The sequence below is a fragment of the Alosa alosa genome, chromosome 7 (assembly GCF_017589495.1).
Source record: "Alosa alosa isolate M-15738 ecotype Scorff River chromosome 7, AALO_Geno_1.1, whole genome shotgun sequence".
NCBI classification, from domain to species: Eukaryota; Metazoa; Chordata; class Actinopteri; order Clupeiformes; family Clupeidae; genus Alosa; species Alosa alosa.
In genome coordinates this window covers 3,868,694-3,895,095 of record NC_063195.1, presented here as the reverse complement: position 1 = coordinate 3,895,095, position 26,402 = coordinate 3,868,694, and the positions used below count along the sequence as shown (strand labels likewise).

General features: G+C 40.5%; 5 protein-coding genes across 14 annotated transcripts in view; 1 reads left to right on the top strand and 4 right to left on the bottom strand.

Moving 5' to 3' along the window:
- The window catches only part of LOC125297256 (zinc finger BED domain-containing protein 4-like), a 30,308-nt gene extending 21,441 nt beyond the window's left edge, over positions 1-8,867 (bottom strand). The window contains exons 1-3 of the mRNA XM_048247495.1: positions 8,422-8,867; positions 7,678-7,776; positions 2,664-2,843 (exon numbers count right to left, since the gene is read on the bottom strand). Of these exons, the coding sequence (XP_048103452.1) occupies positions 2,664-2,843; positions 7,678-7,776 (279 nt within the window). The 5' untranslated portion in view covers positions 8,422-8,867. The remainder of the gene's footprint in view (positions 1-2,663; positions 2,844-7,677; positions 7,777-8,421) is intronic.
- LOC125297247 (NACHT, LRR and PYD domains-containing protein 12-like) overlaps positions 1-26,402 on the bottom strand; it is a gene marked incomplete in the record, with an annotated part of 868,465 nt that overhangs the window by 492,129 nt on the left and 349,934 nt on the right.
- LOC125297245 (NACHT, LRR and PYD domains-containing protein 12-like) overlaps positions 1-26,402 on the top strand; it is a 666,703-nt gene that overhangs the window by 431,267 nt on the left and 209,034 nt on the right. The gene's annotated exons all lie outside the window — the stretch shown is intronic.
- Positions 17,226-26,402, bottom strand: part of LOC125297373 (collectin-12-like) — a 19,947-nt gene continuing 10,770 nt past the window's right edge. Inside the window, exons 9-10 of one of the 3 annotated variants that reach the window (XM_048247722.1) lie at positions 24,200-24,270; positions 17,226-17,307 (exon numbers count right to left, since the gene is read on the bottom strand). In XM_048247722.1, coding sequence (XP_048103679.1) covers positions 24,205-24,270 — 66 coding nt within the window. In that variant the 3' untranslated portion in view covers positions 17,226-17,307; positions 24,200-24,204. Of the gene's footprint in view, positions 17,308-22,328; positions 22,372-23,786; positions 24,271-26,402 lie in introns of those variants that run through there. The other 2 variants (XM_048247723.1, XM_048247721.1) reach the window with 2 other exon arrangements.
- On the bottom strand, positions 18,817-22,356 carry LOC125297498 (gastrula zinc finger protein xLCGF3.1-like). The gene is given in 3 exon segments (XM_048247854.1): positions 18,817-20,267; positions 20,270-20,806; positions 22,212-22,356. Coding segments are annotated over 3 exon segments (1,029 nt in total). The 3' UTR covers positions 18,817-19,920.

Here is a 26,402-nt window from a genome sequence, read left to right as displayed (position 1 = left end):
GGACAAGTGGCTTATTCAATCATATGCAAGCATTTTTTGATTAGGCCCAGCCTTCTGAAGCAACACTTCAATGGATCGGTTCCAGATGGATGAGTGGAGCTAGGCAGAGCGAAATTCATCTGGCTATTGCCAGGTTAAGGTGACATGGGATGTTCACAGTTTTGAACAAATTTGCGCAACGTGGTTATGATGCTAACCAGATTTAATCACGATTTAGCCAGTCGTCTTCTACGCCAACAACAATCCTTGCAGGATTTTTAATGTTTTCTTTAAATGTGCATGCAGGTTCGTTGAGGGACAGAGAGGCTGTGCAAAGGTGCACATAGCTCTACAATGAAATGATTTCATCCAATTTAAGTTGTACAACATAGAAAAACATTGTGTGGTGGTCAATGATTGTGGTGGGCCGCCACAACTAAGTCAATGTTTAAACACACACATACAGTAATTATTCCAAAATGTTACTTCAGGAGAAAGAGCTTTTGATGCATGGTAAATCAGTAGTCAGTACTCTCCAACCAATAGTCCACCAAGTTCTACTACACACACACACACAAACATAAAGCACACCCCAAACTCACATGGGGGTGTCCAAGCATGTGGTTTGCACAGTGACAAACCTGGGTGCGTTAACTCAGAGTAAATGGTAAACCTCCTACAACAAGAGCCCTACGGCCACGGTTGTCAAAGTGGGGTACGTGGACTGATTTCAGGGGGTACGCGAAAAAAGATCTAAGTCATATGCCTTTTCAAACGTTTTCTCCATCCTACGTTGGTAACTTAACTTCCGCATTTGCACTGCACATTAAAAACGTATTTTCTCCGCATTAACAAAATATTCGAGAGTGGAGACGGAGAGGGTAAAGCGGTGTTTCTCAAACTGTGGGTCGCGGAGACATGCCAGGTGGGGCGCGAACTGACGTGAAAAACAGAGGAGTTTTAAAAAAAAAAAAAAATTGTATCTGTAGCCTAGGCCCAGGTAGCACCCGATGCGCAATGGGTGTCATTCATAGGGAAGCGCTCGTGTCAAGGCAGCTAAGTTAGTCCCGACCTGAATGAGATTTTCCCGAGTCGCCTCTTCTTGGAGTAAGAGCGCATGTTTGAATCTGCAAGCACGTTCACTAATGAAGCACGAGAATGAAACCATTCAGCTCTTCTTTTAGGAAGTTTACTTCAACTTAACTTACCTAGGTTTGTCACTAAACAACATACTTGGACAGTACACTACACTCTCCAACCATACTACCAAATTCTACTGATTAACTCTACTGTCCAACCTAATTCAGCTCTTCTTTTAGGAAGTTTACTTCATCTTAACTTACCTAGGTTTGTCACTAAACAACATACTTGGACAGTACACTACACTCTCCAACCATACTACCAAATTCTACTGATTAACTCTACTGTCCAACCTAATTCAGCTCTTCTTTTAGGAAGTTTACTTCAACTTAACTTACCTAGGTTTGTCACTAAACAACATACTTGGACAGTACACTACACTCTCCAACCATACTACCAAATTCTACTGATTAACTCTACTGTCCAACCTAATTCAGCTCTTTTAGGAAGTTTACTTCATCTTAACTGACCTAGGTTTGTCACTAAACAACATACTTGGACAGTACACTACACTCTCCAACCATACTACCAAATTCTACTGATTAACTCTACTGTCCAACCTAATTCAGCTCTTCTTTTAGGAAGTTTACTTCAACTTAACTTACCTAGGTTTGTCACTAAACAACATACTTGGACAGTACACTACACTCTCCAACCATACTACCAAATTCTACTGATTAACTGTCCAACCTATTAAGGAAGTTTACTTCAACTTAACTGGTTTGTCACTAAAACAACATAATTCAGTACACTTACTTCTCCAACCATACTACCAAATTCTACTGATTAACTTTACTGTCCAACCTAATTCAGCTCTTCTTTTGGTTTGTCTTACCTAGGTTTGTCACTAAACAACATACTTGGACAGTACACTACACTCTCCAACCATACTACCAAATTCTACTGATTAACTTCCAACCTACAGCTCTTCTTTTTAGAAGTTTACTTCAACTTAACTTACCTAGGTTTGTCACTAAACAACATACTTGGACAGTACACTACACCTCCAACCATACTACAAATTCTACTGATTAACTCTTGTCCAACCTTTCAGCTCTTCTTTTAGGAAGTTTACTTCAACTTAACTTACCTAGGTTTGTCACTAAACAACATACTTGGACAGTACACTACACTCTCCAACCATACTACCAAATTCTACTGATTAACTCTACTGTCCAACCTAATTCAGCTCTTCTTTTAGGAAGTTTACTTCAACTTAACTTACCTAGGTTTGTCACTAAACAACATACTTGGACAGTACACTACACTCTCCAACCATACTACCAAATTCTACTGATTAACTCTACTGTCCAACCTAATTCAGCTTTACTTTTTGTCACTAAAAGTTTGGACAGTACAACACCTCCAACCATTACCTTCTAGGTTTGTCACTAAACAACATACTAAACTTTGGACAGTACACTCTCCAACCATACTCAAAAATCCAACCATACCAACCTAATGACACACACAAACACACACACACTTCTGTGTCTGATTAACTCTACTGTCCAACCTAATGACACACACACACACACACTCACCTGGTTGGCCTGTGTCAGTGAGTTGTTTTTCTCCTCCAGGTGTTTCTGCAGTTCATCGATCTTCAGCTTCAGCTCCTTGTTTGACTCCACCTGCTCTGTCAGGCTCCGCCCAGTCTCCGCCTCCTTCTCTTCCAGACGACATATCATCATACAGAGCTCCTGGTTCTTAACCACTTCATGCTGATGAAGGCAGAACAACATCAAGCATGTTAGATCACACACACAAACGCACACACACACACTCACCTGGAGGGTATTCCATCAACCTCGCTAATGAAGGCGGCGCTTAACAGAAATAGCCTGGCTTAAACTAGCATACTGTAGACTTTCACTTGGGGCTGAAGCCGTTCCATTAACTCAAGTTAGAGGCATCTTGGCCTCATTTATTCAAGCAAGGTTTAGTTCAGCTTCATCTCTGCTCGTGCACGAGGTAGAACAGTAGACCAAAACAGTAGATTGACGAAAAGAGGATATGTCGTAAAATTAAGACAATACTAGACGATTTCTGTTCGATTTGGCAAGCGCCATCTACAGGATTTTCATCAAAAGTCATCAAATTTAACATCGAAAGAAAAAAAAATGATAGACTGCCTACAGAAATAGGAGGATAATGAAAGCATAGGCCTACATTTAAAACCACAATGCTAATGGTTTGAAATAAATTGCGAGTTTGATTAGCTTCACTCTATACAGTCATACAGTCTATGCTTGAACAAAACGAGTGAATGAATAAATAGTATAACTCAAAAACAACTTTGGCATATGGATATTCAAAACTATACTATAGCCTACGTTCTTAGATTAGGCTACTGTAAAAGAGTTCACTCCAAATTATTATCTAGGTGTAGGTGGTCATAAAATAAATTAGTATCAACATAATAGTATTGTCTCCCATAAGTCCCAAAGTGTTTGAAATACAGTACAGCTAATTATCTGAAATGCAATGGCTTTTAATTTGTCATTTATGCCTAGTATTTAATCTGTGTAGCAAACAGTTGATTTGACATTCATGAACAATCGTCAACACATGAAGCAGTTTTAATTATTAGCTGCCTATAGGCCAGGCTACAGAATTATCCTTTGGCTTACATCAGATATAATATAGCCCATTGGCAAAGCATATTACTGTCAATGAACAGCCTACCAAATGTGCATGACCCTTTATCAACAGTATGTCTTTCATTAAAGAGTATAACTAAAACTGTCATTATCAAGGTGATAAACTATGTAGCCTTAACACTTCATATGGGAAGCGAACCTGTGAACACGCAAGAATGTAACTCCTTTGCTACGCCGTCTCGTTGCACGTAACACCACCACAGAACGTACATGACGTAGAGTAGCACGATCCCTAGAACCACACGCACGTGAAGTTAAAACATTTTAAGTCGCATAATCTTCATAAATTCTTTGGAACAAGTGGGTGTGTAAATCCATGCTTGGTGACACTGTCGGAAAAAAACATTTCTAGGCATACATCTATTTTTGAAGTTGTAGGCTACAGGTGAAGAAAGCACAGGTTGACGGAACCATCTTTTTGGACTCGTTTTCCGTCTGATTGGTTTTTTTTGCAACATAGCTTAATTTAGCTTGAAAGTTAACCTGCTACAGAGCAGGTTAGTTCTGTGGCATAAATTCCCATAGTTACCAAGCTGGGATTCATGTTAACCTCATTAATGGAACGGAATTCTCACTAAAATTTGCGAGACTTATCAAAATAAGCCAGGTTTGGCCTTTAGCGAGGTTGATGGAATACCCCCCTGGTTGGCCTGTGTCAGTGAGTCTTAACCACTTCATGCTGATCAAAGCACAGCAGACACACAAGCATGTTAAAACATACACTTTTTTCACAAATACTGTTTTGTGCATTTCAAATATACACAGGAGAGATGTTAAATTCCTAGTGCTAAAGGTTGGGGATTTCACACAGAGGTCAGTCTAAATCAAGCCTTTTTACAGTTAAAACCAAAATCACTTCACAACAATTCACTAACAAAAATATCACCAACAAAACAGCCTTTCCACGACACCTCCAGAAGGCTCAACAGTGGTTTCCACGACAACTCCAGAAGGCTCAACAGTTGTAGTTGTCGATTAACTTTCTAAAAACATTCTGATTTTGGAGATAGGTTGTTGCTTTGGTGCTTACATGGACTTGCGTTTTTACTGAGAAAATGTTAAAATACCAGCCAGCCATTAACAAAACCTTTATCAGTGTGTGTGGTTACAGCACAAAACAGACTATCCTAATTTGATAGTAGTCTAGGACATGTGCACAGACTCTGTGTTAGAGGCTTGCAACTTGCTGGACTGAGTAAAAAGACCACTAAGCAAATAATAATAATAATAATAATAATAATAATTATTATTATTATTATTATTTTTGTAGAGCACCTTTCATACACAGAATGCAGCTCAAAGTGCTTTAGATTTGGAGCATGTAACACCATAATAGAGCCGAGTACTGTTACTGAATACTGTTGTGTGTCAGCAACGATAGGCGGTCTGCATGTTTGGAGAGGGCGACGCCACCTCTATCCTTAACATACATAGTTATTTATTCATTCCTTTATTCATGTGACTATTAGCACAATGTTTGTAACCTGACTCTCGCCAGATGAATTTCATTCCGCCTAGCTCCACTCACATCACATACACTCACATCACAGTGGAGCTAGGCCATTGAGATCAATATGTTTTGTATAGAGCTACCACAGGTTACTCTATACAACCAAGTAGCTGACTTGGACAAGGGGGGGTCGTCTTGGTAGTGTATAGGTCTAATTGAGTGCCTGTCACTTGAGGGAACCCTTGCAAATTGCAATTGTAACACAGTTTAAAGGCTGCTGATGTGTGGATGCAATTCATAACGTTTTCTACATCGTTAAAATAAAGGTTCGTACTTCTTGGGACAAGCACTTTTGAGTTTTGGAAAACACTTTTCCATTTACATCGGGATTTTGCAAACATTCAGTGTAAGAGTCAATAAAATGAGCCCTTCAACGAAATTGACAAGCAGCTGTAAGTAGGCTAAGCATGTTAAATTCGACATCCAAACAGTATTCTAACGTTAGCTTTGAGACACTGCTTGATTGCATAACTTAACTTAGTTTAGTCTCTTCAATGTAGCCTACTATGTTGTGATAAGCTTCTCTTAGCAGAGTTAACTTCAATGCAGCAGTTTTGAACAAATTTGCGCCGCATGGTCACGATGCTAAGCGGATTTAATAGCAATTTAGCCAGACGTCTTCTATGCAATTCTATGTGGCAACAACAATCCTTCAACAATCGTGAATATTTTGTGAAATGCACATGCAGAGGAGTGGCAGCGGCTACTCTGAGAGAGAGCGGGGCAAGCAAGGAAAGGCATAAAAAAAGCACAGCTCAATGGCAATGCAAGGATTTGATCTTATATTTAATTTAAATTAAATTAAATTAAATTAAATTAAATTAAACAGAATATTTATGTGTGGCGGCCGATTTTTATCTTGTGGCGCCCCGCCACAGATTAGTCAACACTGCATAAGACAAGTCAAATTGGTGTTTTTAAAAAAGAAGGGATCATGGAGAATAAAGAAAAACATATAGTCAATATTTGGATGTTGTGTTGTTTTAATCAGTATTGGTTATTCCAAATAAAATACATCCATACATCTATGTGTGTGTGTGTGTGTGTGTGTGTGTGTGTGTGTGTGTCTTACCCGAAATGCCTACACGTGTTTCAACACTGCATTTCGGTCGCTGCTTTTACTTTACCATTACCTTACGCATGCCAGTTATGTTATGTATCCACCAGCCTGCCTGCAGCCTACTTCGACTACTTCTAAAACTCCAAAGCTGCTTGCTGTCAGATTTGGTTCCGAGGGTAGTTCAGTGTATCAACAACACTCAATAACAGTTTATGTGATGTGTTAATCAATTAAATTCCCAACAATTTCCAAGGGCGACGCCACCTCTATCCTTAACATACATAGTTATTTATTCATTCCTTTATTCATTTGACTATTAGCACAATGTTTGTAACCTGACTCTCGCCAGATGAATTTCATTCCGCCTAGCTCCACTTACATCACATACACTCACATCACAGTGGAGCTAGGCCATTGAGATCAATATGTTTTGTATAGAGCTACCACAGGTTACTCTATACAACCACAGGTGGCACTGTGGTAACTCTATGTAAAACATATTGATGTCAATGGGGCATTTTGCCCATGTTCAGCGTGGAAAATAAAAAAGAAAGATTTGCATAAGACAAGTAAAATTGGTGTTTTTAAAAAAGAAGGGATCATGGAGAATAAAGAAAAACATATAAAAAAAAAATCTTTGTATATTCCCACAAGGTGTTTGGGTGCTATTTTTCAGACTTGCAAGGTCTGCTGTTCAGACCCTGAAGGGATTTATTTTCTGTTCATTGCTTTTTGTGAGAGTGTTTCTACTTATCTCAGTAAGGAAAATAAATCAACAGTCTATGTTGAGTACAAATATGTCTTCTGAAGGCCTAAACAGAGCCCAGCCAAAAACTCCAATAAAATTTTGATTAACTTTGAGGGACAGCTATAGCCATGCAGGATCATCCAGACCAAACGAAACGTGATTTTGCTACATACTATTCCTTTTTATGTACCAGCATGCAAAATTTGAGCCTCCTACATGGTTTAGTTCTTACGCTGTGGGCTTGTGAACTTTGACAAAAAAAAGAGGCCAAACAAAATCGACACCCCCTTCCCTTTAAAACTGGCTGTATCTTGGAAAGTATTGATCTTACATAAGAGTAATTTTACAGTGTGCCTCCTGGGTAACATAGGTACACCTGGTAATTTTTTCAGAGTTTTTTGAGACCTAAGTGCATGGGCCCTGGTTGAATTGACGTGGAATGACCCAGGTGAAACATAACAGGCTCTTAGTCAATATTTGGATGTTGTGTTGTTTTAATCAGTATTGGTCATTCCAAATAAAATACATCCATACATCTATGTGTGTGTGTGTGTGTGTGTGTGTGTGTGTGTGTTACCCGAAATGCTTGTGTGATGCATTGAGTGGCCTTCTCCAGGTCGAGGCAGACTTGCTTGTGATTCATGTCTACAGGTCCACATGGATCCTCCATCTCCATCTCCATGTCCACACACACACACACAGTGCATGTTTCAATCACAGCACCAAAATAATTCCAACAGCATGTTGGGTCTTCCAGAGCGCACTAAAATGCCACGCACAACAGTGCTCTCCTGGCACCATACCTACTACATAGATTCAGAAATACATTTGTCCTGTCATTAAAGGAGAACTTGCCAACTATTGCAACTATTTTGTCCTGTGTCATTAAGTGAACGTTGCATAGACGTTGCCTGCGCCTAGCGTCTCCAGGCGGAAAACCAACCTTGCAACATTACTACTATGCTAAATAGATTCAGAAATAGATTTGTCCTGTGTTATTAAGTGAACGTTGCATAGACGTATGTTACAACACATCTTCAGTGGTATACGCAGTCATCATAAATGTAATTTGAAATCTGCAGAGTAAATCCCAAATTTGCCAAAGGTTCGTATGGATATTCACGCTCTCCGTGTGTGTGTGTGTGTGTGTGTGTGTGTGTGTGTGTGTGTGTGTGTGTGTGTGTGTGTGTGTGTGTGTGTGTTTGCATGCAGTGGTAGGTTACTCAGACCTGCTCGACTCATCATATACTACTCTAGAAACACAATTTAGATTCTCTCATTCAAACAATACACGCAAGCAAGCAGTGGCGTGACTGCCTACCTTCCCCGTAGTCTCGCGGAACCGAGGTGGTTTGACAGCGACGTCGAAGCCTGCTGCCTGTTGAATGCTGATTTCAAAATAGAGAGACTGCAACCTCCCGTTGTAGAACAGAAAAAATATATTTAAAACAGATCAGCAGACTTTTCTCTTCGGATGAGCCACTCAAAACTTGCTTGCTTGAAAACCTGTCTTATTCTACTGACGCCTACTAGCTTTAGTGTAGGCGGGCTTACCGCCCTCTAGCGGCCAGGATGAAAAACACACAGCATGTGTTTTCAAGTACCCCTGGCTGCAGCTTGGAGATCGGGGCTGGGCTCAATGTGGGGCGGAGCGCAACGTTGAGCTCAGCCCAAAATCAGCTCATCATTACCCGTTGACCTCTCTGTGTCCATCTATTTACCCGGACTCGGAGTTCAATTTTTCTCAAGGAAGAATGCTTAAGAGTGTGTCCATGAGAGGACCAGGCGGGGCACATGCTACATCACCGATTTAGATGAAACTTGGACAGTTTGAGGGGTCCACCTAAAGACTCAAAAAGCCAAAATAGTGCAAAATTTGATACAACCCAGGGGGAGTTAGAACCGCCTCCTTGTTTTAGGGCAAAAAACCTCAAAAAAAGGCCCAAAATTGCATAAAATGTTGACATCCCTCCTGCTGTCAGATTTAAACACAGCAAAGTAACAATCCATGCCATCAAAAGTCCATCCAAGGTTAGTTTAAAACTGGAGTTACAAGGCGTAAGGTGTGACTGGTGTCAGTCCAGGACTGCACATGTCCACTATGTCACATGCTTTTTGGCGAATACCCAAAAAATAGCAATATTCAGACCTGAATATCTCCGATGAGCAACCTCCTTTTTTCAAAATTCTTTCTGCACATGAAAGGGCCATCTGTGGACTTAGACAAAAATGCTCGGCCTTTTTATTATTTTATTTTTTTTGTGGCAACTGTCTAAATAGTGTGATCCAGCCAGTGATTTCAAATACATATCTACTTAATAATAATGCTTAGGTCATTTATGGTGGACAAATGGAGATATATTATCATCAATCATGTCTGCTGATCAAATCCAAGTTACATTTAATGTCCTGAGTGTAATATATTCCTTAAGGTAGCTCAAAATGACATCATCGGGCGACATACACCAGTATACCCGTAGGTCTAATTTTTGCAAATGTGATATCTCCAACATATCTCAGGGCTAGAAACAGTCACTTGGACTCAAATAATAACTTGTAAGATTTTGATAGTCAAAGGGTCAAAGGTCAAGGTCACTGTGACCTTATGTACATCCCATTGTGGTGAATAAACCTCTAAAAATCCCTGACATAATTGCAAATGTGATACAAACATTCACATTGGCCCTTTCTGAAACCAATCCCTACCCACTCCCATAAGTTACGGTGTGCACTCAGGTGGGAATCACCCAGCTAAATCGAGTTCTCCATGTAAATGGGAAAATGTTGGAGTTTTGGGTGCTATAGGCTAGTTGGAACTGCTCACCTCAATGAACTATGCTAAGCTATGCTAACAATGGGTGCTTCAGACTGAGGTACTGCACACACACAGATGAGAAGGGTATGTATCATCTTATCTAACTCTGGCAGAGACAATAAGATAATTTCCCAAAATGTTGGCGTGTTCCTTTAACACTTGGTTAGGAGTGCAAGTGGCTAGGGAGAGAGTGTAGCTAGTTTCGGTAAGGGCCTTTCACTCACAGATAACAAATTAATTTGAATTTGATGGTCAAAGGTCATAGGCAGGGATGGATTACTGCACGGGCCTTCCGGGCCCAGGGGCCCAAGGTGTCAGGGGGCCCTGAAGCCCAAGCCTTTGCATGGAATCATTGCCTCAATATCAACACATCAGGATGTAGGCTATGAATCTGATTGAATTTAGTATTGCCCATCCCCAAAATGCACCAGAATACAGGAAATCACATTAAACAAATTTAAAAAATTCTGGGGGAGTACCCCCAGGCACACACAGTCACTTACACTCAAAGATGAAATGATTAGATGTGAGTGGTCAATGTTACTGTGACCTCTCAAAAAAACAACATGGGCCTACTGTATTTTTACACCTTGAACACAATATCCTGGAAACACCTTGAGGGAGTTATTTCAAATTTAGCACAACTTAGGCCCTGTACACACATCACCAGATATTTTATGTTTGGGTCTTTCGTCCACACATAAACAATGTTTTAGCCCACACAGATATTTTTTTAAAACCTTCTAAAGAGAATGCTGGTTTACTTGGATCTGTGGACATCCAAAATGGAGATTTTTACGAACAAGTATATACGTATATATACTCTTTTGATCCCGTGAGGGAAATTTGGGTCTCTGCATTTATACCAATCCGTGAATTAGTGAAACACACACACAGCAAACACACATAACAGTGAGGTGAAGCACACACTAATCCCGACACAGTGAGCTGCCTGCTACAGCGGCGCTCGGGGAGCAGTGAGGGGTTAGGTGTCTTGCTCAAGGGCACTTCAGCCGTTCCTACTGATCGGGGTTCGAACCGGCAACCCTTCGGTTACAAGGCCGAAGCAGGCTGCCCCCGTGGACAAGGACGTGATGGTTACTTTGGGTATTGGGTGGGCTTTACTTGTTTCGTAGCCTACTGTACCTCAATGTCCATCCATCGTAAAAACATGTCTGTAGACCCTGCTTATTAGTACAAGTTGTTTTAAAGCAGAGACTCTGATATGGTATAACCACCTAGCTTCATGTTAGGGTCCCACACGGAAATCTGTCTGAAACATTGAAAACATGATAATGTACATTACTTGTGAATCTGTTTCCATTGCATGCCACATGACCAGTGGTTAAAGTGGGATTTGGCAGGTGGGGGAACCCTAAAATCCAGTGTCGGTGCAACGGGGAAGAATGACTCACCGTTGGACAACATATTGAGTATCGTGGTGTAGGAATACATTTTGGACAAGAATTGATAGCTTCTTGGTCACCTCTGTACACACGAAAATTAACTCCCCAATTATTTTAACACTATAATCGTGCTGTATCGTTGGTATGAAAGAATATATTTATTATTAAATTATCCGAGGTGGTGGAACTGCGTTCCTCCCACTTTAATTCCTGCATATGACCGCTGTCTGCTGTGTTGGGCTAATGGGACAGTGCTAATTGAGTAATGCCAAGCTAGATTAAAATTTTCCAATGTTAAAACCATTTATCACATGAAAAATAACAATGTTATTATCATGTGATAATAACAATGTTATTATCATGTGATAATAACAATAATAACAATACTCTGTGTTTCCAGGATATCATGTTCAAGTTGTAAAAATAATTTTTAGTGAATAGTGAAATAGTTTTTTTTTGGTGAGGTCAGAGTAATACTGACCTTTCACCATCCAAATATAATCAGCCACAAAACTTCTGTTAGACTTTTTTTGAGGACGGTCACTGAAAGGAGCTGTAACAAATATCGGAGGCTGCTGAAAAGGCAAGCCAATGGCTATGGCACTCACATGCTATTTGGGGTCATGTTGTAACCTGAATTGACTCTGAGACGCTGCTGCTGTGTTTCTGGAGTGGTAGTTGTTGGTGCCTACATCAAGGGCTTGCGTGTCGGCTGTGTATGTTGTTGATCAGATCATAAGTGTCCACAGTAATGAAGAGGAATGGCTGGAAAATGTATGATATTGCTTGGTATGTTGGTATGATCGGATCATAAATGGCCATAGCAACAAACAGGAATGACTGAAGAATTTGTGACAATGGTTGGTAGTTGGTATCTAAATATTTGTTGGTATTTGTTGGTGTCTGCATCAAAGGCTTGCGGTTTGACTGGGTATGTTAATGATCAGATAATAAACCACCAAAGCAATGAAGAGGATTGACTGAAGAATGTGTAGGTATTTGTGGGTGCCCACATCAAGGGCTTACAGTTGGTCTGGTTATGTTGCTGATGGGATCAAAAACTGTGGGAGCAAAGAAGAGGAATGACCAAAGACTTTGGTAGTACTTCTTGGTGCCCTCATCAAGGGTTGGTGTTTTGTTTGTTGTATAGTTGCTGATGGGATCATAAATAGCCACAGCAAAAAAGATGATTAACTGAAGAATTTGTTGGTATTTGTGGGTGCCCACATCAAGGGACTGCAGTTTGCTTGGCTGTGTTGCTGATCGGATCATAAACTGCCACAGCAAAGAAGACAAATTACCAAAAAATGTGTCGGTATTGGTTGGTAGACAACCTATCATGAGTGTGGAGGGAGCTGGGTCTGAGATGCCAGATACCACTGTTGAGCCTTCTGGAGGTCACCGATGAATGACGAAGACAAAAGTGCAAGTGAATATTTGTACCAAATTTGAAAAAAACATCCCTACAGGCATTTATGATATATAATTTTCTCAAGAATGCAAGGTCCTTGACCTCGACCTTTGACCACCAGGTTCAAATATTTGTTATCTGTGAGTCAAAGTGAATATTTGTATCACATATGAAATTATGTCAGGGATTTTTTGAGATTTATCCACCACAAAGGGATATACATAAGGTCACAGTGACCTTGACCTTTGGCTACCAAAATGTTACAAGTTATTATTTGAATCCAAGTGACTGTTTCTAGCCCTGAGATATGTTGGAGATATCACATTTGCAAAAATTAGACCTACGGTTATCCTGTTGTATGTCACCCGATGATGTCATTTTGAGCTACCTTAAGGAATATATTACACTCAGGACATTAAATGTAACTTGGATTTGATCAGCAGACATGATTGATGATAATATATCTCCATTTGTCCACCATAAATGACCTAAGCATTATTTTCAACCAATCATTGAAGTAGATATGTATTTGAAATCACTGGCTGGATCACACTATTTAGACAGTTGCCACAAAAAAAATAATAAAAAGGCCGAGCATTTTTCTCTAAGTCCACAGATGGCCCTTTCATGTGCAGAAAGAATTTTGAAAAAAGGAGGTTGCTCATCGGAGATATTCAGGTCTGAATATTGCTATTTTTTGGGTAGTCGCCAAAAGGCATGTGACATAGTGGATACGTGCAGTCCTGGACTGACACCAGTCACACCTTACGCCTTGTAACTCCAGTTTTAAACTAACCTTGGATGGACCTTTGATGGCATGGATTTTTACTTTGCTGTGTTTAAATCTGACAGCAGGAGGAATGTCAACATCTTATGCAATTTTGGGCCTTTTTTGAGGTTTTTTGGCCTAAAACAAGGACGGGGGCCTAACTCCCCCTGGGTTGTTTCAAATTTTGTACTATTTTGGCTTTTTGAGTTTTTAGGTGGACCCTTCAAACTGTCCAAGTTTCATCAAAATCGGTGACGTATCATGTGCCACACCCCTGCCTGGTCCTCTCATGGACACACTCTTAACTCAGCGTATCCTCCTTGAACTTCCCCCTAGCGTTCTAGAATCTGTGCTACACCATCGGCGTTTCTTGGGTAGCCTAATTTAAGTAGGCCTAGGCTACGCTAAGATCATTACACAGGGTTCTTGCAGGTTTCAGTAAGTCAAATTTAAGACCTTTTAAGACCATAAAGATTGAAATTTAAGACCTACACGACAAATACACACAAAAATCATTGAAAAGTCGTTGAAAAAGCATTCATTTAATTTACAGATAAAGCAATCAAACTAATAACCTTCCACACCCAACGTCTACAACCCAACTGATTTTTACATTGCTCACTTGTAGTATACTGAAGATAAAATATCCTCACGTACCAAATGCCCTAAACCTTAAGCCCAAAATGAAAATAATCTAAAACAAACTAGCCCTAGATTTCATCAACGAAGTCAAAAATGAGACTGGAGTTGAAACTGGGTGTGAAAGTATGTTTTGGTTGGACACTGCACTTGTGTGCGTGTGTGTGTGTGTGTGTGTTTGCATTAGAATGTGTGTGGGTGGGGTATGTGTATGAGCCTTGTCAAAGACGTTGTTAGGCTTACAGTATTTTGGGGGAGCTGAAACCACCCAAAAGCCCTCAAAAAGCCCCAAAGGCCCTCCTAAAAATATACAGTATTAATATGTGTCCAAATTCACTTCCATTATTCTCTGTTGAATTGCTCACGGAGTACTTATCTCGCATAAGTCGCACAGATGTCACTTGAAAGAGCGAAACCGGAGCTTTAAAATGATGTTAGCGGCTTGTGCTGATAAACAGTTTGCATTTTGCGGCTAGCTTATGCTTCTCTGCATGCTCTGGCTTGTGACTCCAGCGCCTTCACACCCAGAGTCCCTAATTGAATAGTTTTTTTGCAAAGTTTGCAGCGAGCCTCGTACCTGGAGCTGGGTACCACTTGTAACCAACAGCAGACATCACTGTGATCTAGCCAGTGTTGCCACAGTTACCTTGGAAAAGTAATCTGATTACTCCTTTAAAAAGTAACTTAGTTACTTTTAAAATCAAGTAATCAGTAAAGTAACTAAATTAGATTACAAGTTACTTTATTAGTTACTTTCAGCAGCTGCTGACAACACCCCCACCGCCTCAACATAAAAATGATAACTGGTTTTGCCAATACTCACTTTATTGGAAATGCATTTTAACAGTAATGTCAACAATGTATAGCAGACATCCCAACCTGAAAAAAAGTAATTTTAGGGAGGTAGCCCTTTAGCCTAATTAGATACTGAAATTCAGATGTTTGTGCAATAATGTCGAGTCAGTACACCAAATAAGGAAGGCCTATTGATAGAAATTGTGATGATAAAATATGTAGATTTTGGTAGTTTGGGCTTTTCATTTTCAAAAAGAGAACAAATGGGAGAGCGCGGTGTTTGCAAAGAAAAGGTTTTTCATGTAGCCTTGGCAACTAGCCATCTAGTATAGGCCTGAATAATAGCAAATTAAATGACACTTGTTAAACTCACCTCAACAAGTCTTTTGCAGCCATGGGCAATGCTACAATTATGTTTTACTCTTATGAGACAAGGGTACACTTTCGTGTAGTCTGATGTGAAATGGGTCTTAAATGTTCCTTTTTGGGGGCCACTGACTCTGCTCTCTGTCTTGGATGCGCTTCAGGCACACACGCACCACCCCTTTCTCTCTCCCTCTCTGTCGTGTGCGCGCTAAACTCAGATGCACACGCGATTTGAATTCCCGGTCTGGCTTGCGCGCTCTTGTTCATTCTAGATTCCGGGAGATTTTATCTAATTTGCGGGCGTCAGGAAGCCGCTATCGGGAGACTCCCAGAACTTCGGGAGACTTGGGATGTCTAGCTAGACAGCACTTTGTCACCAGCACAGAGTGTACAACGTACCTTAATGTTATCATGTTTAGCGGACACAAACTCAAAATAATAACTGTATAGCTAAAATGCGCATCTCTCTCCTCCCTCTATTGTTGTTTATGTTTGTGTTGCTGCGTGGTATTACACGTGAGTCATCATGCTGAAAACGTGAGTGTTAATCCCCGAGACAAGAAAAAAGCAAAGAATATATCTTTTACTAAGGTAAATGACAAAAATAGTAGGCCTAACGCACAGTGACTTGGATAAGTAACTTGAATCTGATTGCTAGAAATAGTAGCGTGTTATACTCGTTACCGAAAAAAAATGATCAAAATAGAGTAACGCGTTACTGGCATCACTGCCATGTCTCGTTGAAAGTAGGCCTACACTTTCCCATTTTCCACATGTAGCCAAACTTTAACAAATTCTGAGGAGACGCAGACGTATTTTCTGGGCAGGTATTGCATTCATCCGCGGGATTTGTAGATTTATCACTCGTAGGCTACGTGCACCAACACCAATATCCCCAGAAAGAACTACAACACACTGAACCAATGTTCTGAACATTCTGCTGGTTTTGTTACAATGGTAGCAAAGACGCTTAGAGCTCTGCTTTGCAAGCTACGACTCAATACTTTTTGCTACTTTGTAATAACTTTCTGCGCCAGCGTTTCTGGAAATGAACGATGGTAAAATATTTTTAGACCTGACTAAATGAATTTTAAGACCTCGAATGAAAATCTGGCCGTTTTAAAGACGTTTTAAGGCCTTAAATTTAAAGTTCTGAATTTTAGGCTTTTTAAGACTTTTTAAGACCCCGCGGGAACCCTGTACCCAGTGGAGGACACTCTGTGATCGTGATCTGTGATAGGTGGTTTGTGAACATGAAAGCATCACTAAATAAGATTTGCTCTCAGGATTCCTACAGTTGAGAAGCACACTGATAAATGAACATCTTTGCAACAAACTAAACATAACACAACAAAACAATAAAGAGCGGGTACACCCACATTTTCTATTGATTATTGCAACTCACTGCAATACAATATAATAAACACCAGATTTTACTTTCACAAATTATGTATTTATTTTGTTACTTGTAGGATACTAAACATTTTCAAGTAGCCTACAATGTGTTTAGGCTAAATGTATTTTGGCTAAGTTGTATACAATAACTTGGCATTACCACGGATAAAGCTTATCATATTACACCTTGAAGGAGCAAGTGATGATCGTTTCGTTTGCCACTGGGCTGAAGGCCAGAGGAGCTAAACATGCGTTCCAACGGCTGTTTGTTTTTGTGTTGTCTTGCTTTGTTTGCGTTGACTGTGTAAAGTGACCTTGAGTCTGAGAAAGGCGCTATATAAACAAAACATATTATTATTATTTATTATTATTAAACATGCATTCCACCTGCACACTCCCTGGTGAAATGGAGAGGTAGCACCGGGTCATAGCGGGCGTGTGGGGAAATTACTGCTATGGGTTCACCAAAACTCCAATGCTCCTTGGTCCCTTGTTCTCACTGCCAGAAAAACATCTATCTCTTGGTCAAGGATATAATTTGAAGACTGAGTTTCAAACCACCATCAGTAGTTGTCCTCTCATTTCCTACCCCAAACACTGTTGAACTGAATCTGAAAAGTGAAATATACGCATAAGGCAAATGGCAAAAACATAAGTAAAGAAAGTACACTGAAATGTCAATGTCACCTGGAAGAGTTCAGTTACTCATAGTGAATTGAACTGACTACCACATTTTCCTCTCTAGAGGACATTTGTAAACTTGTCTATCTCCCAGACCATGCATACTACTGAGCTACATATCATATTACACCTTGAAGGAGCAAGTGATGATCGTTTCGTTTGCCACTGAGCTGAAGACCAGTGGAGCTAAACATGCATTCCACCGGCACACTCCCTGAAATGGAGAGGTATATACAGTATATATAAGTAGGACTACCAGAGAATGTGGGACTACTGTGACTGAAGACAGAGGCTACAATGGCGTAGGCTAAAACTTTAATGCGGGGAAAGGAATATAGAAAAATCGCTTTTTTCATATTTGGGTATGTTTAAGTTTAAGTACCATAAGTATATATACTGTTTTGATCCCGTGAGGGAAATTTGGTCTCTGCATTTTAGAGGGAGAGCAGCTTCACAGAAGATAACTTCTGACAGCAAATTTGAGGAAAAGTTGGTAAACCACCCTTTTTACCTAATTTGAGGGTGCTGATTCTGAATATTTTGTTTACCAAGCTCAATTCTGAGTTCTAAGCTGCATAATCAGCATTTTAACATAAAATAGCGATTTTTGCTTATTTTTCCCTAAATTGGGTTGATTTCAAAAGTTATCACTAAAACCAAATAAAAGTGTTCTCTAAATACATGTTTGAGCATTAAAGAAACCATACTATAGTTTTTTAACATATAATATGGGAACATGATTACAGTTAACATGTAATAAACTCGGAAATTCTAATCAAAACACAACCATATTTTTATTGCTAAAATAGTGAGTCACTCATGTGGTGATCAATGCATTTCATCACAATAACAAGTTGCACAGATAACCTTCAACTCAGAATATATCCTACAGTACATATGAACTTACTGTAGATAGCGGGAATAAGCTTAATGCAGAATTGCATCTACCGTCAGCAACAACCGACAAATAAAAAACATTTTGGATTTGGTATGTGTGCTTGCCTTCCTCCGATCCTCGACATCTAGAAAACAGAGTGGCTCTGGCATAGTGTTGTCACGATACCAAAATTATGACTTCGATACAATACCTGCCATAAATATCTTGATACTCGATACTGAAACGATATCCAAATCCTAAAATATCTGGAAAAGAAAGGACACAGGCCTCCTCCAAGTGTATTGAGTCATTTGTGTTGAATTTGATGCCCTTTTGGTGCACATTTTAAACTTCTAATCTTCTTAATAATTATTATTTTTGTACCTGATTCAGACATGACCTTAGCCCTCAGCCCTGAAACGGACCTGTCCCATTCAGACCATGTGTCTCTGGTCCAGTTAAAGCGGATGTCCGTGATGCTGGTGGACTGCTGCAGAACTCAAGAACAGCCAGGGGGGGACCGAGAGCAACCCAAGACCCGTAACATATCTCTCCTGCTCTCTCTCTCGCTTTCTCACGAACACACACACACACACATATATAGAGTCTTCAATCTGTAGGGGATGATGATGAAGGGTTAACGCCCGACTTTCTTCATTCACAAAGGATCAAATGTACCGAAAGCAACCCAAGACCCGTAAGATATCTCTCCTGCTCTGTCTCTCTCTTGCTCTCTCACGAACACATACACATACAGTACACACACACACATCTAGAGAGCCTTCAATCTGTAGGGGATTATGATGAAGGGTCAATGCTCGAAACGTCACATTAAATTAATTGTTTATTGGGAGCTACTGGTGTAGCGGACTTTCTTCATTCCGAAGGATCACAGAGTGCAGTCACCATTATTTGTGGTTATAGGCGAATGTCAACCATCGCAAGGCATTTTGAATACTTCATACCTCATTAAGACTGTTCAGCCTACACATGCAGTGATTTAATGATTTTTTAATTCATTCATTTTACACAATTAACCATTTAGAAAAACTTTGCCAAACAGGTTGTTTATTTCAATTTTTTTTTTATACAGGAATTAAACTGTTTCTAAAAGACGTATCACTGTCCAACGGCAACTAAACCTGACCACCCTACAGCCAATTTAAACGTGCCAACATTATGACAACAAATTCCATTCAAAACAATTAAAGATTATGGAATTCAATTAACCAAAGTGTTCTTTAGAATGTTCATTTTCAACATTCCCACCACTCTAAAGCCTCTCTCCAATATAAATCTCACTACAGTGAACTTTGTGATGGTGTGCTGTTGTGTGCCCCCTCTCCTGTGTGTATGAGCTGCTGGTGTTGTTTTTTCTCGAGTGAAACTCTTGCCACACTGACAGCAGTACACTGACTACTCACTTGTAGGAAGCTGCGGGTGAGCTTTGAGACTTGACTTGCGACTGAATCGCTAACCCTAAATTGTGGTCCGATTTCTTCCTAGAAGCTACATTCGGAACAAACGTGCCATCGGGATGAATAGACAAACCAATCTAATAAGCTATCTATCTATGAATGATGTCACTAAATTGTTTCTAAATCATTATTTAATATCTATGCACCTAAGGGTCAAAATGTATCTGTATAAAGCTGAACGGCCTCTCTCATGAGTGAATGTTCTTATGTCGTTTAAGACCATTCTTTCGAGCGAAACTCTTGCCACACTGAGTGCAGTGGAATGGCCTCTCTCCTGTGTGAATGCGCTGGTGTCGTTTAAGAATAAACCTTCGAGTGAAACTCTTGCCACACTGAGTGCAGTGGAATGGCCTCTCTCCTGTGTGGGTGAGCTGGTGTCGTTTAAGAATATTCTCTCGAGAGAAACTCCTGCCACACTGAGTGCAGTGGAATGGTCTCTCTCCTGTGTGAATGCGCTGGTGTCGTTTAAGAATAAACCTTCGAGTGAAACTCTTGCCACACTGAGTGCAGTGGAATGGCCTCTCCTGTGTGTGGTGAGCTGGTGTCGTTTAAGAATATTCTCTCGAGAGAAACTCCTGCCACACTGAGTGCAGTGGAATGGTCTCTCTCCTGTGTGAATGCGCTGGTGTCGTTTAAGAATAAACCTTCGAGTGAAACTCTTGCCACACTGAGTGCAGTGGAATGGCCTCTCTCCTGTGTGGGTGAGCTGGTGTTGTTTAAGAATATTCTCTCGAGAGAAACTCCTGCCACACTTAGAGCAGCTGAATGGCCTCGCTCCTGTGTGAATGCGCTGGTGTCGTTTGAGATCGTTCCTTTGATGAAAGCTATTGCCACACTGATTACAATGGTACGGCCTTTGTCCTGTGTGGATGATCTGGTGTCTTTTGAGATTACCGCTAGAACTAAAACTCTTGTCACACTGGGAGCAGGAATGTGACCTCTTTCCTGTGTGAGTCGACTGCTGAGGCGTGAGCACGGGGCACAGGGGAGAGTGGGAGTGTTTTCTAGACTTCTCTGTCTGTGAGGTGGAGGAGGACACTGGGGAGCCTACAGGTGCGGGAGGTGATTCTTTTCCTGTTTAGCAAAAAAGAAATAAAAAATAAACAGCCATGGTCACACAAATACATAAGCTCAACAATCAACAACTTTCTTGAATTACATGTCACTGTACAGTCAGGCACTGTTACGAGGCGGTCCTGGCCCAAACTCTTCGCTGTCTAGGGTATGTTCAATTAAACTAAAAAGCCTACCGCAACTCGCAAACCAACAGAAACAAACACAGAAAGACCTAAGAACCACCCTACACGCTAGCCCTACGTGTGGTGCACAAACTTGGAAGTAGGTCGTAACTGTGGTGTGTGTGTGTATGTCAGCTTGGCAGGAGAATCAGAGAGCGGTCACCTACCTGTGGCATCCTCGCGCTCCTGGCCCGGTACTACGATACTTGTAGCCCTATGGCCAGCCCAAACAATGGTTCTTGTACACGTTAAAGTTTTTATTATAATTTGATGGTGCTTTTTCCAAAGCCAAAATATAGTCCACAAATGGCGGCAACATGCGGGGACAAACAGGCCACAGATCCCGCTGGGCCTTGCACAACGAATTGCTGCCAAACAGTTTCTCCTTCAAAAGGTGAGGACAGGTGTTCAATTTACCAATTAGCCACAGGTAGTGAAACCCCGCCTGTAAGTCAGTGCTTGCCCTACAATGTGACCCTAACCTATCGTAACAGGCACCCTTAACCTGTTGATGAGTATGGACATAAATATGTTATTAGAATGTTAGACTGGAAATATTTGTGCTGTAGCTGAAACTATTTTGCATTTCCGAATTTTAAAGGAAAGTAGGAGAGAGGCCGCACTATGCATATATACTCTTTTATTTGCACATACGCATTTCGGCGTGTGCCTTCTTCAGTGTGCATTAGTTGACATTGGCAAACTAGCGTACTGAATAATACTGAATGAATGGTACATGATACTATAAGCTGGCTAACGTTAGTCTAATGTTATGTATTTGACTCGTAAACGACCACAGTATGAGTTAACGTTAACTAACATTAAGTCGTGACTCGTGAGTTAGCTAACGTTAGACAGAAAACGTTAAAAGCTACTGCAATCTGCTTGCTACCGTTAGCTAGATCTAGCAGCTGGGGTGCCACCCCCGTTTCAGATGCTCCCACTGCTCCCATTAAGGGGTAAGGGGTTCCTTCAGTGTGTATTGTTTGATGCACCGCAAGAACATAATAGTAAATTGTTTGGAACACTGGGAGCATTTGTGACATTTTGCTCTTCGTTTTTTTCCACACGTTCTGTCTTTCGGTACATTTGATCCTTTGTGAATGAAGAAAGTCGGGCATTAACCCTTCATCATCATCCCCTACAGATTGAAGGCTCTCTATATGTGTGTGTGTGTTCGTGAGAGAGCGAGAGAGAGAGACAGCGAGAGAGAGAGAGAGAGAGCAGGAGAGATATCTTACGGGTATTGGGTTGCTCTCGGTCCCTCCCTCGCTGTTCTTGAGTCCCGCCGCAGTCCACCAGCATCACGGACACCCGCTTTAACTGGACCAGAGACACATGGTCTGAATGGGACAGGTCCGTTTCAGGGCTGAGGGCTAAGGTCATGTCTGAATCAGGTTCCTGTCCATAAAACACACAAAGGAAGGGACAGGTGGCAATAGCAATGGACTCATTTTATTTAGAAATAAAACAATAAAACTGAAAACATCATTTAGAAATACTGGCAACTCTTCAACTATACACGTTCTAAATATTCCCAAGAGGTAAAGCAAGGCAAGGCAGTTTTAATATTCCCAAGAGACAAAGCAAGGCAAGGCAGTTTTAATATTTCCAAGAGGTAAAGCAAGGCAAGGCAGTTTTAATATTCCCAAGTTTTATATACAGTGCTTTTCATACACATGTCATACACAAAGTGCTTTATCGTGTAAAGCAGCGGTTCCCAAACTTATTTCCCTGCGGACCACCTTCTACATCCTAACTCGGCTCGCATACCCATAAAAAAGTAACACATTCTATTGACGCATTCCAGGCATTGAGTTTAATTAGCATGATAACAAAATCAAAATGTGCAACTAGTCTATGAGCTTTCACGCTAAAAAAAAAACAGTGTGGAAAACCACATTAGAATGGTTAGATAGCATCTCTCTGCAAACTACGCACTGTGGCTTTGGGCAGTCTGTCTCCCGATCCACGTGAAGCCGAGGGCTATATGCCTCATCATAGTGAAGCCGAGGCCTATATGCCTCATCATCATGAAGCCCTTTTTCTTGGCCTATCTTTTTCTGTCTCATTCTTTCTTTTTACCCCCCTGGCCCCATCTCCACCTTCATTTGTCTGCCCCATCCCATTATGCCTCATCTGCTCTATTTCTCGCTTCTCTTCGACTATTAATTAATTAATAATTTTTGGACAGTGTCCTGTTTTTGCCAGTTTTTCCATGTTTTACGCCCTATTCTTCAGCTCTAGCGCTCCAAATATTCTGGATGCGGCGGGAAATCCCTGTGTAAAGAACCTTTTTTTTTTAGTTAAAAATAATTATAAGTGTTTTAAAATGATTTCCTTTAACTGTATCATATAACCATTCAACAGCAGTGTTTTATGAATTAATTAAAAAAAAAAAAAAAAAAATTTAACTAAATTAATACTATTAACTGCCCCCGCACAAAATCAATGTTAACCCGTGGCTGTAGATGGGAAATTATCTAATAGACTATGGGTTTGAATCTGCTCTCTGTGTGCTGTCTCGTATCTAGTGGAGCCAGGTGGGTTTGAATCTGCCGCTATTGTTAATGTAATTAGTGTCTACACAGACCAGGTGTGTTTTAACCTGCCACTACTGTTAATGTAATTAGTGTCTACACAGACCAGGTGTGTTTGAACTTGTATCAAATGATAGCTCTGTGTCTCCTCTTTCATCTGGCATGCGTGGCATATCTATCCGATCACGGGTCCATGAGTAATTCAAACGAGAGTAATGGGTGTGCAGCGTTGGTTTTTGTACATGACGTTATTATTTTGCAGTCACTTCGTCTGTTTTTATAACCCAAAAGTATCGATATCCATGGTACCAATGGATAGCCCTGTGTCTCCTCTTTCATCCGATATTAGCATATCTATGTGATCATGGGTTCACAAGTAATTCGAACGAGAGTAATGGGTGCCCAGGGGAACGCAGAGAAGTAGACTGTAAATATGATGCAATTGTCGTTGGAAACTTCTGCTCTGTCAAGCAATAAAGGTTCCATCTCGCTGCGATGGAGAGTTCCGGAGCAATGGAACAGAGAGGAAAGGGTGTCGGGTTCTAAGGGTTCTAAGGGTGTGTTTTTTGACGCACTTTGCGTCAATCGGGTTCTAAGGGTTAATGTTAATTAGGATGTGTAATCTGTGTTCAGCTTCATTAGCATATTGTGCATCATAAATATCATTTATTTTACTCAAAGGGCAGTACCTGATTCAGTTCTGTGTTGATGTCTGCAACTGAAGAGACGTCATGTTCAATTTTGGGATCAATTTTGTCCACTGCAGGAACAGAAACAGAGTTACTACACTTAACAGTTTAAGATGCTCGTACGTAATGTAGCTTCAAAAGACAGTGGCAACAGCTCAGTTTTCTACAACATTTACAATATGACACAACCCCATATAGTATTTATTATTGTCTACTATCTAAGTATGTATAAATATAGAAAAGAATGCACACCCTCCGAGGTGCTGGCAAGGGAAAATAAACTAAGAAAAACTTGGTCGTCGCACACTCTATCTCTTAATTCTTTTATTCCAACGTTTCGGCCGAAAGTCAAGTCAAGTCAAGTCAAGTCAAGTTTATTTATATAGCGCATTTCATACACAGAGGTCATTCAATGTGCTTTACATAAACAAAACCAAACAATAATAACAAATAAAAGCATAGAAGGGCAATGTAGTCAAAGAATAGTTAAAAGGTAAAGATCATAATAAAAAGAAAACATAAAACACAAGGTAAAATCATTTAAAAATAAAGAATAATTAGTAAGCAAAAACAAAGGCAAAAGTAGTAAAAAAAGTAATAAAAGACAAAGTAGAATAATTATCAAGGCAGATTCAGAATTTGTAACTCGGCACAGTTAGCAGAAAGCATCTGAGAACAGTTTGGTCTTAAGTCTAGATTTAAACTGGCTACAGTTGGGGCCTTTTGATGTCATCCGAAAGTTGGTTCCACAGCTGAGCCGCATAGCAGCTAAAAAGCTGCTTCACCATGTTTAGTTCTAACTGTAGGTTTTACTAGCAGGTTTTTCACCTGGGACCTGAGAGGACGAGAAGGTGTGTACTGCTGAAGCATGTCTGACAAGTATTTAGGTCCTGCTCCATTTACTGATTTATAAACAAGCAATAGTGCTTTAAAGTCAATTCTGTGACTTACTGGAAGCCAGTGCAAGGACTTAAGAATTGGAGTAATGTGGTCAGTTCTTTTAGTTTTTGTTAGAATCACAATCTCAATCACAATCTCTCTCTTACTAAAGCCTTCACACCAGCAGCTGTTTGGTTCGGCCAGTAGATCTCAAAATAATCCAAAATGTCCTTATTTTCAGAGAAAATGAAGCATTCAAGCAGAGTAAACCGTCACGGTTTGTTTTGCTGCGTCGCCACCCGCGAAGTGTTAACGTTCGTTCGGGTAAAGTCGAAGAGCCCTGACATATGAGCCCCGATGTGTTAGGCTGGTTGCGGTCATGTGACACACGCAACCACAAGAAAGCAGAAACGCTGCATAGAACTACATATCGTATGGCAGTTGTCTACACATATCTCGCCCCTTCTGCGCCAAAAAAGTCGACATCTGAATTACACTGTGGCAATCATGTGGTGTGTTGTGAATATAGCGTGCCAATCATGTGCTTGCTGCTGGAGCAAGGTTGGCTTCTGCCTAAATAGATGCCCGATAAGTGCCCAAAAAGCGTTGCACTATGGCCACCGAGTGGAGGGACCTGACTAAAAGGATTTTGCCTCTAGTCGCTTGGTTGCCTCAATACCTGGGTGTACAATGTTGATGTACTCCTTGTGCAGGGATTGGGGGATAACTGCTTTATGGCCTTTCATGATGACACCATCCTCCACTGTATGGGAATGGCCATTAGCAGGCTGGAGCTGGCTTTCTCTGACGGGCTCCGCTAGCATGTCGTGCCTAACAACGCCCCTTAAGGCCTATTCACACCAAGAACGATAACTATAACTATAACCATAACGATAAAAGCGTTCACACTAAACAACGATAAACAAGGTCTCTCCTTGTGTTAATGAATGTGACGGTTAAAATTCAATGGGTTCTGATTGGCTATTAGCTTTTATCGCTCTGAAAATCGCTTCTGAAAGTGATCCCCAACGATATATCGCTTCTTCATGTCGTTATAGTTTATGTGTGAACGTCGTCATTCATATTAACAGAACGATATTTATTTATAGCTATCGTTATCGTTCTTCGTTCTTGGTGAATGGGCCTTTAGCTGTTGTAGAATCGGTGTAACCTACGGCCTCTCGGGGCTTATTGCTTATTTTACTAACCTTTTCTACAATTTATTCACATAGATTTTCATGCTTTTTCTAGTTTGCATTGTTTTTCACCAATTCACCAACAACAAAATAATTTTACTCAGTAGTCACAAAGTTTTTAACTCTGT